At 36.5% G+C, this 13,256-nt stretch overlaps 1 protein-coding gene across 1 annotated transcript in view; it reads left to right on the top strand.

The window, feature by feature from the left end:
- Window positions 1-13,256, top strand: part of USH2A (usherin) — an 843,890-nt gene that overhangs the window by 676,924 nt on the left and 153,710 nt on the right. The window contains exons 53-56 of the mRNA XM_031015607.3: window positions 2,310-2,514; window positions 6,257-6,454; window positions 6,999-7,153; window positions 9,154-9,352. Coding sequence (XP_030871467.3) covers window positions 2,310-2,514; window positions 6,257-6,454; window positions 6,999-7,153; window positions 9,154-9,352 — 757 coding nt within the window. The remainder of the gene's footprint in view (window positions 1-2,309; window positions 2,515-6,256; window positions 6,455-6,998; window positions 7,154-9,153; window positions 9,353-13,256) is intronic.

The raw sequence follows: 13,256 nt of genomic DNA, 5'->3' as shown, positions 1-13,256 counted from the left end.
GAATCAAGTAGTGTGTTATACATAATAATGTTCAGTCTATAGGTTTCATTTTGTTTTCTGAAGACCTACCACCTGGAGACATTTATATCCTATTCCAGTCTGGAATGGATCACCATGGGATTTTTACATAGCTGGCCCATTCGGTCTTCCCTAAGCTATCAACTCAGGAATCCCTTTTACCTCTTTCCTGTGTTGATTCCCCTGGTTTTTTTTTTTTTTTTTTTTTTTTTTTTTGGATTCCAAGTTTCATTCCATTTGGAGAATTATCTTCTTGTATATAGATGTATGGAGGGTAAATTTTTTAAGAGCTTAATGTGTAAAAATACTATTATTTTACCCTCCAACAGGATTGATAGTTTGGTCTGATATACAATTCCAGGTTAAAAATTATGTCTACTCAGAATTTTGAGGCATTTCTGCATGTTTTAAGCTTCCATTAATATTTTGATTCCTATCTCTTTGTTGGTAACCATGTTTCTTTTCCTGTGAAAGCTCTTGAAGATGTTCTCTTTATCCTGCTCCTCTAAAATTTCATGACAATGAACCTCTATGTGGAAGTTAGGATGGTTTCTTTTTGCATTTTGTTTTCTATTTTTGTGATGAGAGCATTTAGGATCTACTCTCTTGGCAATTTTTTTTTTTACACTGCAATTCATTATGAGTTAGGCAGTTGTCTTCCAAGTAACATCTCTAGAACCGAAGCCCCTTACATCTTGTGATGCTTCATGCAGCCCTTGGATCATAATGGAAAAGGCGCAAGAGGGGACAATTGCACACAGACAGTTCCTACCTGGATATAGAGTACATCCTTTCTATGCACTAGTCACACAGACATATCTAGTCAGGTGGCTTCTCCTACTGCAGCCAGGTTTCAACATCCCATGTTCCCAGAGAGAAAAGGGAAACATGGACATCACTGAGCACATTGCATTGTCTCTGCCACATTCATCTACTTTCCAGCTTCCAAAAAGGTATGCACTGGCTTGTGTGTATTATTTTTCTCCCTTTTTTCTTAGACTTTCAACATGTAAACCAGTATTTTACTGTCATTTAGTTGGGCTTTTAAAGGATAGATAGATAGATAGATAGATAGATAGATAGATAGATAGATAGACAGATAGATACACACACACACACATATATATATAGTGGGATTCTATTTATGTAGTGTCATCTTGGCTCACTGCAACCTCTACCTCCTAGGTTCAAGCAATTCTCCTCCCTCAACCTGCCAAGTAGCTGGGATTACAGGTGTGCGCCACCAAGCCCAGCTAATTTTTGTTTTTTTTAGTAGTGACAGGGTTTCGCCATGTTGACCAGTCTGGTCTCGAAATCCTGACCTCAAGTGATCCACCCACCTCCGCCTCCCAAAGTGTTGGGATAATAGGCATGAGCCACTGCGCCCAGACCCACTATATATTTTTGAATGTACTATTTTGGCCAACTTGGTAAGAATAATTCAACTTATTTTATGTAAGAGAGAGGCTGAATGGAGATCAATTTTAATAGCAAAAAGTATTCTAAAGACATTATGCTACTTATGTAAAGGAAAGGCAAAGTAGATCTCCACATTATAAAAGGTAATACTATAAGTATTACCTTACTTATAGCTCTTGTAATGTGGGATGATTAAGTATTTAATTTCCTTGGATTAAAACAAAGTGGTACTTATCAAAAACCATAAAAAATCTGGAGATGTGTCAGAGAAAATGTTTATAAGCATAAATAATTATAATTATAATGACAGTTCATAAAACATTTATATTTTTAAAAACTTGGATCAGTAATACTTCTAATGGGACCAACTTCCCCAACAACACAGGAAGTATAAATTCTCAAATATCACATTCTTTATTTTCTCTAAAATTCCATAGGAAAGTATCAAATAGCAAAAATAAAATATTTGTAGTGTGTATACTAAGTTTAAAGACTTATCAGTTTTGAGTCACACAACAAACCTTGGTGGTAAATTATATGATTTGAGTCACACAACAAACCTTGGTGGTAAATTTTGTCTCCATGTTCCCCACTGAAGAAGCCGAGGTTTTGAAAACATAAGTGACTTGCTCAAGGTTACAGAGCTGGGAAGCTGCAAAACTGAAATTTTAATCCCAATTTGTGTCATTTCAAAGTCATTGTTCTTCCTAGTATACAAACTGCCTTCATTTCTTTTTATAAATTTTGAAATATTCATTCATCAAGTAAGTGGAGGAAAAATTTCATTTGAAAGTCACAAAAGCCTACCCTATGTATGTCTAAATGAAATTTTTAAATACCCCTCTCTCTCTCACCCCTACCACTTGACTCAGGAAACCAAAGAGTGCAGGATCCTCTGCCCAGCATCTATGGAAGCCACAGCACATTGTGGCAGGTGTGACTTCAACTTTACCAGCCACATTTGCACTGTGATAAGAGGGTCTCACAATTCCACAGGGAAGGCATCAATTGAAGAAATGTGTTCATCTGCCGAAGAAACCATTCATACAGGGAGTGTAAACACGTACTCTTACACAGGTAACAGAAAGCAAGCTGTCTGCCCATGGCTCAACGGGGTTAGTGAGAAGCTGCTGAAAATGCAGATTTATTTCACTCTGACATCAACTCTCCTTAAACTGATATCAATACATTCCATCATACTTTGAGGCCAGCTAGTTACAAGGTAATTAAAGGCATAATCTGGATATATTCAAAGTCAGTACTTTAAAATGTGTTAAAGTCTATTTAAACAAGGTTGTATTCCATATTAAGGTAAATCTGTGGAGATATCTGTGACCTTTACTGCTATATCCAGTTAATTTACAATAAATCCAATTTTCTTTTTCAAAGGCTGCAATGCAGCTTCCACTGAATGCATTGAACAAATATTGCTATACTCTCAAGCAGAAAGAAGGATGAACCTGTCTGATTAATAATAAAACCTAACAGTGCTATTCTGAGGATGAGGTAAACCCAAGCATGACATTTCTCCAAGATGGCTGGTCATCTCCAAAACAATAACCTTTGCAGTTATTGTAAATATTAATTTCTGTGTACCATCTTGGCCCTGCTGAATTAGTCCAAAATGGTTATGCTTAGTTTTGGCTGAGCTGTGTGAGAAACACTGTTAAGTTTAGAATTATCTCTAAAAACAGTTCTGCCATCAATTAAATTTGTGTTATTCATCCATTTACTTAAGTCCCTACAAAATGTGTTCTTGTTTTTTGAAAAATCAAGTTTGTGTGTGTGTGTGTGTGTGCATGTGTGTGTGTATATATCATCTATCATCTTGATTCAATAGAATCCATTTAAGTGACATAATTTGAGCAAGCTAAGGTTAATAAACAAGCAAAACATTGCTCCATTCCATCATGAATCATCAGTCTGCTTTACTCAACCAAGGGGCAATAATGGCTAACCTCAAGAGTGCAGAAAGTAAGGTAGGCTACTAAGATAAGAGGAGGAAGATTAGGAAGGGAAGAAAAGAACAGAGATAAGGTTGATTGAACATTATTTAGTCTCAATGTTATACTAGGTACTTTAGTATTTTTATTATACTTTAAGTTCTAGGGTACGTGTGCACAACGTGCAGGTTTGTTACATGTATACATGTGCCATGTTGGTGTGCTGCACCCATTAACTTGTCATTTACATTAGGTATATCTCTACCCTAGGTACTTTAAAACCTTATCTCAGTTACCAACAAAGCAATCATATAAATACGGTCATTTAACAGATGAGGAAACTGAGGGTCAGATCTGTAAAAGTTACTTGCCATGAGAAAGAAACATATTCAAATAATGCCATCATCAAAAGGGACAGATTTTGAAGACTGTAGGAGCTCCTTGAAGGTGTAGGAGCTCCTTTCAGAGTGCTCCAAATGCACTTCAAGCTGTTCTTCCACCTGAAATGTCCTCCTTTATCATCCTACTCAAGGCCTAGGTCAAGATTCTTGTCCTCAATGCAGTCCCTGTGCTGCTATGGCACATTGTTCACAAAGCTCACTAGCTCTCTCATGTGTCATATGGATTTGGACACTTGTTCCAGCTCTTCTATTAGATTGAAACATCCTTATGAATAGGGCATTTTTGTTTACCTTTGCCTCATTATTTGGATTTAGAACACTATACAAACAAAAAATATTTCTTGGAATGAATTTAATTAGGAAAGGCCTCAGATAGAGGACAATTTGTCCAAACTTCTATTATGTTCCCAGTCCCAGTTATAGATTTAAGTCATGGACTTTCATTTTTAAATTATTGAGTTTCCATCTAAGAGAGTTCTCTACTTTTATCTGCCCCTTGTAATCAAGATCAAGATTTTGAAGGGCTTTTAATACATACTTGTAACAGCCCTCTCCAGAAGTGAATAGATGTTTCCACCTACTGATATAATGTTATGAGGGCTTTTAAAATCCATATTTCAGATTGCTTTGCCTGCAGAAAATACTATAAATTGAATATGAAAAATAACAAACTGTTCTTTTTCATGAGAGATGTTCAGCACACAAGTGGTGCTATGATAATTCCATTGAGAACAATTTAGATTAAGTCAGACTCTTTTAGAAACTTACGCTTGAAAGCTGACAACACCAGTGCTGACAAAAATTTATTCATTTATGCAATCATTTGTTTATCAAAAAGTATTTATTAAATACCCACTAATAACTAGTCACTACATTAGGACTAGCAGCTATGATGACAAACAATAATTTTCATTGGGATTTCAACCCTATATGAAGAAAGAAGGAAGCAGCAAATGAGATTTGAAATGGTAATGTGGGCTTGAGGATACAGAATAACAGTCATTACCAATAAGTAGTTTAATTTGCTGTAGCAGAAATGTAAAACATATTGACCATCTGAGGGTAGGTAGATGGTCTAGGCAACTGAATCGCACAAGGTCATTCAGGGATCCAGAATCCAGAATGGCAACCGAAGGCATGCAATTTTCTCTTTATAAAATGATGTGGAAGTTGTCAGTGTCTTTCTATACTCCTTCAAGTATTGAGATCTGAGTCATGTGACCACTAGAAGCTACAAAGAAAACTGGCAAATGTGGTTTTCTAAGCAGGAGGCCTCTGACCAGGATGGAAGGGAGAACTGGGGACTCATGGTAGCCATCACAGGCAACAAGTGGCAGATACCCCCTGAGCAGAAAAAAGTGGAAAAGGAAGATAATGCTTTACATTTGTAGAGCAATCTGCATTTTATGAAGTTCTGCCCCATAATTTATTGCATTGTATTTTCATATTAATTCTGTACAGTGGGCAGGGAAGGGTTTATTGTAAGGAGATGTATATAAGGAGAATGTCTCTCCATTAATCCAAGCGTAGAGACTGAGAATTAACTGCATGTCCAATGGAGATGAGCAGGTGGCCAGGCAGCCAAGGAGGAAGGCCTCCTTTTCTGATGCTCAATCTGAGAAAGAGTCATCCAGAAGCTAACACACAAAAATACATACATACTTACTTAAAATTCATCAAATTAGAGACATGGAAAATAAATTTAAATAATTAAACTTTCAAGTAAGTTTTTCAGGGGAAATGTGTAGCATTGGTATTTCCGAAGTTATTAAAGCCTAAATGGAACTAAGACTTTGGGGACACAACTGAATCACATGAGTGTTCATCTAATACAATTTTTGCCAGTTTGGAAAGCTCAGCAGGCTTGGTTTTATTGTTTTAATAAAGTTGGTTGGTTTGTATTTTGGTTTTCAGTTCTGGCTTTTGTGGAAGAGGGAAGGAACTAGATAGCAGAGTACGCTTTCATTTTTATTCACTAACATGGTACCATGATAAACTAAGTTTCAAATCCTGTATGTTGTAACAACATTATAATCCATATGATTTAAAAATTTTTAAGTAATATTAACAAAGTAACAGAAAGCAATAATTTATAAGTTTTATGATACTAAAACTATAAAAGAATGTTGCCAAACCTGTCTCATGTAGGAATCAAAACTACATGAATTTGTGAAGCACTAAATCTTATACATGATTCCAGTGCTTTTATTTTTCACTTATTTAATAGATCCCTCTTTCTCTGCTCAGAAACAGGGAATTCTATTCTGTGCAATTCCGTATCCCTGCATCTAATAAATACTTTAAATGTTACTTATATTTAGAAAATAAAGATATTAGAGTTTTATTTATATACAAAGGGTTTAGAGCATTAAACATTTATTTTTAAATGTCTAAAGTTTTTGATATTCACTTTTAATATGATGGTTAAAAAATGAAAATAAGAGAAACCTCCCTGTCTATTTTTTCTCTTTCCAGATGTGAACCTCAAGCCCTACATGACATATGAGTACAGGATTTCTGCCTGGAACAGCTATGGGCGAGGACTCAGCAAAGCTGTGAGAGCCAGAACAAAAGAAGATGTGCCTCAAGGAGTGAGTCCCCCTACGTGGACCAAAATAGACAATCTTGAAGATACAATTGTCTTAAACTGGAGAAAACCTATACAATCAAATGGTATTGAGATAGCTTTAAAATACACATAACAAAATCCCATAAGTTCATAAGAAAATTGAAATGAGTACAATCTACATTTAATTGCCCTATGCATCTAATCACTAGAAAAGTATGTTACGATAAAGGGAACTGTAATTATGTGCCAACTAATCACTCACTTTGTGGTGTAGTCCTCGTAGATTTTTAGCCTAAATAAGTAAATAAAATAGAAGTAAAAGTTCCTTGAATCCCAGAATATATCTGAGCTGCTTTCAAAACAAGCAAGGCATATTCAGAGAAGGGGAAAGAGTTTTAATATTGAAAGTAAATTTGTTTCATAGTGAAAGGAAATAAACATAAATGACTCTTTGATCATTTATGTCAAGAATCCATCTCCTCCATAATAGTATAATTAGGAACTGCTTGAGACAGCAATATAATAGGAAATTAAAATTAAATAAAGCTGTAGTATCGCATTTCTTCCAAACACTAAGACCTGTAAGTTGTTTGCAAATAGTTAAAATGATATCACATTCAAATGCAGTCATTTTTCTGCTTCTTTTAGGTCCTATTATTTACTACATTCTTCTTCGAAATGGAATTGAACGTTTTCGGGGAACATCACTGAGCTTCTCTGATAAAGAGGGAATTCAACCATTTCAGGAATATTCATATCAGCTGAAAGCTTGCACGGTTGCTGGCTGTGCCACCAGTAGCAAGGTAAGAGGAGTTTGTCTAAACTCTGGGAAAAGGGATTGAGTGTGAAGATTATCTGAACATCCAGGTTGTGACTGCTTTTTTCATTGAAGAAAACAGTGTCCCTCCTCAAAGTGGTGTTAAGTAGGGTGTTCATGTGTCACCTTAACTGAGTGCTAATACCTATGGCTGGAAGGAGAGATCATTTCAAGGGAGATTTATCCAAATATCAGTCTTGTGTTAATGAAAAACAAGTGAAATCTTGAAGCAGTACCATCTTTTCTTCCACATTCTTTCCTCACCAACCAATTTTAGGTAATCTATAAATCTATAAAAATGTCCAAATCATTATTCAGTTAAAGAAAGTTTCTATTTAAATATGATATGAACAAAAATTGTCTGATTTTGAAAAATGAAGAAAAGGGCAAAAAAGCCCGGCACGGAAGACAAAATTGTTCCAAGCCTTCTGCTATAGCCTTGTCAAGAAATAATGAAGACCTGAATTTAGGCAGCGGAGGTCATAACCGAGAATACAGAATGATACAACAGACGTGGGGGATAAAATCTACAAAACTTGGTACTCAATTATATTTACAGAAATAAAAGGAAAGAGTCATGGATATTGTCAAGTATCTACTTGAGTAATTTGTGGATCATGGTGCTATTCTGCAAGCAAATTTTTAAAAAAGAGAAAAATGTTGAAGGTAAAAGAATAGGATTCTGTTTTGTTAAGTTTTGTAAAAAATATATTTAAAGAGAAGGATCAGATAGCAGGGTGGCGGAAGCAGATAGTACTTGGCACTTTATGTGAAAATATCTGGTCAGAAACCAGATTGAGAAGTGACAGAAGTTTCTAGAAAGATCTGTGTGGGAAGTTGAAGTAATGTGTATAAATATGGACATGGAAGGAGAATAGAGAGACACAAATATGGAATATTGTGGATGATGAGCATTGGGGAATGCTACCAAATGAAAAAGAAAGAAAAGCCCACGAAGAAGACTGGAAATAAACAATCAAACAGTGTGGGAGTAAAATAAAGAAAGGGACATTTCATAGAAGCCAGCCTTGACAGAGGAAGCCCAGGCGGAAACAAACTTACACAGAGTAGCTCTGATTCTTTTCATATGCTTAAAACTTTAGAAGAGCAACATCTTTGCACACTGTGCAAGAGCCATCCAAATGAAACATTCAGCCACACTGCTCAGCCACAGTGCAAGAATGCAACATTTTGTTCAACAGACTTCTGGAAACCTTTCTGAGTGAGCCACCATTTAGATAGATAGATGGTAGCTGATTGGCCCAGTCAGAAGTTGTTAGCCCTAGAACAATTCCATGCTTTTTGCATAGGCACACTTCATGCCTGCTACATGCAAAGCAATTGTTTGCAAAGTGAAAAAAGTTAATTCTATGAAAGAAGCCAATTTTTGTCCAAAACTATGTTTTGACAATATTGACTAAGTAATTTATTTATTTTTTTCTTGTGACTTGTTTCTTTCTTTAGAAAGTTGGTGCAGACACTATAAAGTCATCCTAGGTATCATGGGAAGAGTACCGAAATGTCTGCCCATTTATTCTGTTCAAAGCATATTATATGCAAGCAAGTTCAGATGTGGCTTTTGCTCTATATTTACTGGTGCTTAAAATGTATGAAATCAGGCTGTTAAAATGCAAAGACACTGATGGGCCATATGGAAGAGAGTTATCAAGAGTTCTCTAGTAAGACAGTCTGCCAGCCAGATTTTACTTGTTTAAACACTGAGGGCTGCACTCTGCCGTCAAAATTGTTGTTGAACTTGTTGTGATAAATGGTAGTGTGAGACTTATGTAATATATTCAAGGTCAGATTTCATTGTTTAAATAGGTTGGGAGGGAAAAAAAATGAAAAAAAGGGAACTGCTTCTCCAAGCCCCTGCTAATGATATGCCAGGCCAGACAACATTTTAAAACAAAAGTGACATTCTCGTTGATCAGGATAGCTAGTGTACTATTACAATAAATTGCTGCTTAATTCCTACGTCTTCAGGTAGTTGCAGCTACTACCCAAGGAGTTCCGGAGAGCATCCTGCCACCAAGCATCACAGCCCTAAGTGCAGTGGCTCTGCATCTGAGCTGGAGTGTCCCTGAGAAACCAAACGGCGTCATTAAAGAGTACCAGATCAGGCAGGTTGGGAAAGGTCTCATCCACACTGACACCACTGACAGGAGACAGCATACGGTCACAGGTGAGAAAACAAAAAAAAAAAAAAAAAAAAAAAAGGAAATCCTACTGGAGGAGTCTGTCATTGTGGTTAGGGGGGCAAAGCATCCCAGGGGTGTGTGTTTGATATATGAGGTCACTTCGAAAGGACGTGTTCTCTTGACATATGGTCAGGTCCCACTTATCCATGCTAATAGAAGAGCCCACACTGGCAGCAATACGCCACAACAGCAGATAACTTCAGAAATAATTTATATTTGGCCTTGATATGCATTATGTGAAGGGTTTTTGCATCAGTATTAACTTTTTTTTTCAAACAAACAGTAAGATGCATTTTCATTCCCCAAGGATATACTCATAGTTAATGGGACCAAGATAGCCAAGAATATACTGGAAGGCACGGGAAAATCAGCCAGAGGTTAACATTTGTCTATCAAGTGGATAATTAATACACAGGACTAGTTGACAGTGGAGTCATTGTGACTGTTTGTTACTATTAGGAATGTTAATTAATAGCAATTGTGTTTTTTTAATTTATTATAATGTTTATTATCATTAGCCTTAATAATATACTATTAGTACAGTACAATGATATGTTAGATAATTGCTAGTAGTGATTATGATAATAATTAACAGGTTTTAGCTTAAATGCCACTTCTGAAGGGAGGAGAAGCATTTTCTGACTTACTTGCTCGAATAGGTTCTCTAACACACCACCGCATCACTTTGTTTTATTTCCATCATGGACCTCTCACTGCCTGATATTTTAGTGTTTGTTTTTTGTCTTTTTATGTCTCTCCACACTTGAATGTAGGCTCCAAGAGAGCAGGAACCTTATCTACTTGTTCAGTGTTGTACCTCTAGCACTTATAGTCCTGAACACATTAATAGGAGCTAAATAAATGTTTGGGGAAGAAGTGAACTTAATATGTGCCAGACGCGGTCCTAAGCATTTTGCGTGCACTATGCAATTTGATTCTCCATCACCAACCTAAGATGTACAGTGAATTACTACCTTCATTTTACAGAAAAGGATACTTTGAGAAGTTAAGTAATTTAGTTCATTATTCGAGTCTACTGAATCATCCCAAACAACCCTGTTAAGTTTAAATTCTAAGACCATGGGCAAGATTGTATAAACTTTCCCTTTTTTCCCATTGTCAGCCACCTCCTTCCAAGACTTCCTGAGTGGATGACCTCCTTCCATTGGACTGCACTTTTTGCAGGGGGTGTTGATAGCACAGATAATGAAACTCACAGAGAAGTGCAGAAAGGCCTTGGAAAAATGTGACTGATTTTTCCTAAGAAGAGACACAGGTTACACTTACACAGGGTGGCAAAATAAATTCATCACTTTTCACTCTTAAATGCCACAATTCCCTAACACATAAGCAAGCATTCATTGACAAAATCTCCAGTATTTTTCCAAAAGGGCAGTAAACCTGCAGAAGGTGCTTAATACAACTCTTGGCCTGGCACATTGTATTCCTTACCTCAAGATCCTGGGCTAAATCAATGATGATAGTGTTGAGGCTGGGTGCGGTGGCTCATGCCTGTAATCTCAGCACTTTGGGATGCCGAGGCAGCCAGATCACCTGAGGTCAGGAGTTCGAGACCAGCCTGGCCAACATGGCAAAACCTCGTCTCTACTAAAAATACAAAAATCAGTTGGGCGTGGTGGCGTGCATCTGTAATCCCAGCTACTCTGGAGTCTGAGGCAGGGGAATCACTCCAACCTGGGCGGTGGAGGTTGCAGTGAGCTGAGATTACACCAATGCACTCCAGCCTGGGCAACAGAATGAGACTCTGTCTCCAAAAAAAAAAAAAAAGATAATGGGGTTGGGAGAAGCCCTCATATATGAATGATCAAAATTATTTCTTTTATCTTATTTTACTTGAAGTGGAAATCATCACAAGTGATTGAAATAATGGTGTTTTACATGATAAAACCTTACTTCTATGTGGTGCTTTATCATTTAAAGAAACGTTTGCATTTTGACCTGACTCTCATCACATCCTTGTAAGAGATGTTTTTAATAATCATATTTGAAAGATGAAGAAGAAAGCCAACCTACTCAGCGTATCCAAGGCATTCACTGCCTCTATCTGAAAGGAAATCAGAATATCATTTCGTTCTCCCAAAAATGAATTGCCAGCTTGCAGTTTTCCAGATAGTACACTAAGTGGTCTAAAATAAGACTGCTGCTCTTAAGATCCTCTCATGTATAGGGAAGACTGACAAGAAAAGAAATAACTGAAAACAGAGCTCTATACAGGATGCAGTGGTGAAAAATCAAATGAGTCACTTGGAGTAAGCAATGGAATGTTAATTACAGGGTTTTGAAAACCAAGTTTAGGCACATTAAGACTGTACCAGCAAAGGTTTCACAATAATTGAGATATATGGCTAAAGAAATTTCTTCTTGTAGTATCTATCAACTTAACCAGCATCAGCTTCGAATTGTTGCTACTTTATTGGTTTCATTTTTTGGAAATCAGCATTTATACACCAACAGACCAAATTCAATTGTAATGTTCAAACCAACAGGATGGATAGCCTCATTAATTATAAAATAATTGCAAAGATTTTTCTCTAAATAACTTCACCCTACCAGTTCTTCCTTTCATTGACATTTTTAATGGCTATTTTTATGTCAGAGTAGATTTCATACACATATCTTGGTGCCAGAAATCCTACTATTAGAATAAATATTTTAAGGTTTTTTTTTATATAATATTAATTTTTACTTAACAGTAAAAAATCATAATCTGGTAAAAGCCTTTAGGAGTCCTTTGACCAATCTCCCTGTTCTACTTTTGTTTTGTTTTAATTCCTATGGATATTGTTTTAAATAGATTTAGAGAGTATTTCACTTGCCCAATACAGCCCTAAAGAGGGATTTCTTTGTAGAATAAAGAAATAAGTCCTCATTCAGCAAAACCTTACCAAGTACAGAGCCTCCTATATGTAGTTCTTTGGGGACAGGAATGGTGCTAGGCATTAGATAATCTGAAACTTGAGATCTATATAATGTTACTCATCTGCCCAGGAAAATTCAGTTCCACGGTTAGCTGACTGACCAAATGTAGTACTGAAGTATTTTATGGTGTGAATGACTGTTTTACTGAGTTCATGGAATGAACTAAAATAATCAAATTTATTTTCTGTTCCATCTTAAATGTTTGATGGAAATGCTGCCTGAACCCCCTAGGATAAATGTTTTGATTTTCTCATCATTTCCAAAAGCTTGGCATTCCCTAAGCAACACAGCACTAATAAAGCTGTAGCACTAGTCGTCCTGGAGCCTGAAAATCTAGGTCCTTAGGAATGACAGGAGGGAAAGGGAGCACCTTGCCTCAGCCCCATTGTCTCCATGCTTATTTTTAATTACCTCAAAGCTTTAGAAACATGATCCCGTAAATGCTTTGTGGGAATAGTGGCAAATGCACTCATCATGTGAAATCCATAAATTGCTTATAATCCTCTCAAGATGTTAAAAAAAGCATTAAGTAATTGAAGACAGGAAGTCCTCGGTTAATTATTTAGAGGTGTTATCAATGCTTTAAGTAAACTGAAGCGTTTTCTGCTATCTCAGTGAGCTGAATACCATGGGGACGAAGGAGTAGCAGCCATCATCTTCTCATATTCGCTAATGCAAACAGCGCATGGCAGCTTGTCAATAAAAGACCTTTTCATATCATTTATTACTAAACACATCCACCATCCTGTACAGAACAATTTGGACATCAGTTATGGCATTGTTTCACTTTGGGCTACCTCTACATTATACGTGGGCCTCCTAATGTGAGTTTAGGAATAGAAGAAAGGATTAACTAAATAATTAAGGCCACTCAGAAAAAAAATGAATTAGTCATGTCCTGTTTAGCATCAAGTATAATAAGGGCCTATGTGTCTCTTAACTCTGGAA

The sequence above is a fragment of the Gorilla gorilla genome, chromosome 1, assembly GCF_029281585.2.
Source record: "Gorilla gorilla gorilla isolate KB3781 chromosome 1, NHGRI_mGorGor1-v2.1_pri, whole genome shotgun sequence".
Taxonomy (NCBI): Eukaryota; Metazoa; Chordata; class Mammalia; order Primates; family Hominidae; genus Gorilla; species Gorilla gorilla.
This window is presented reverse-complemented; position numbering and strand designations above follow the sequence as displayed.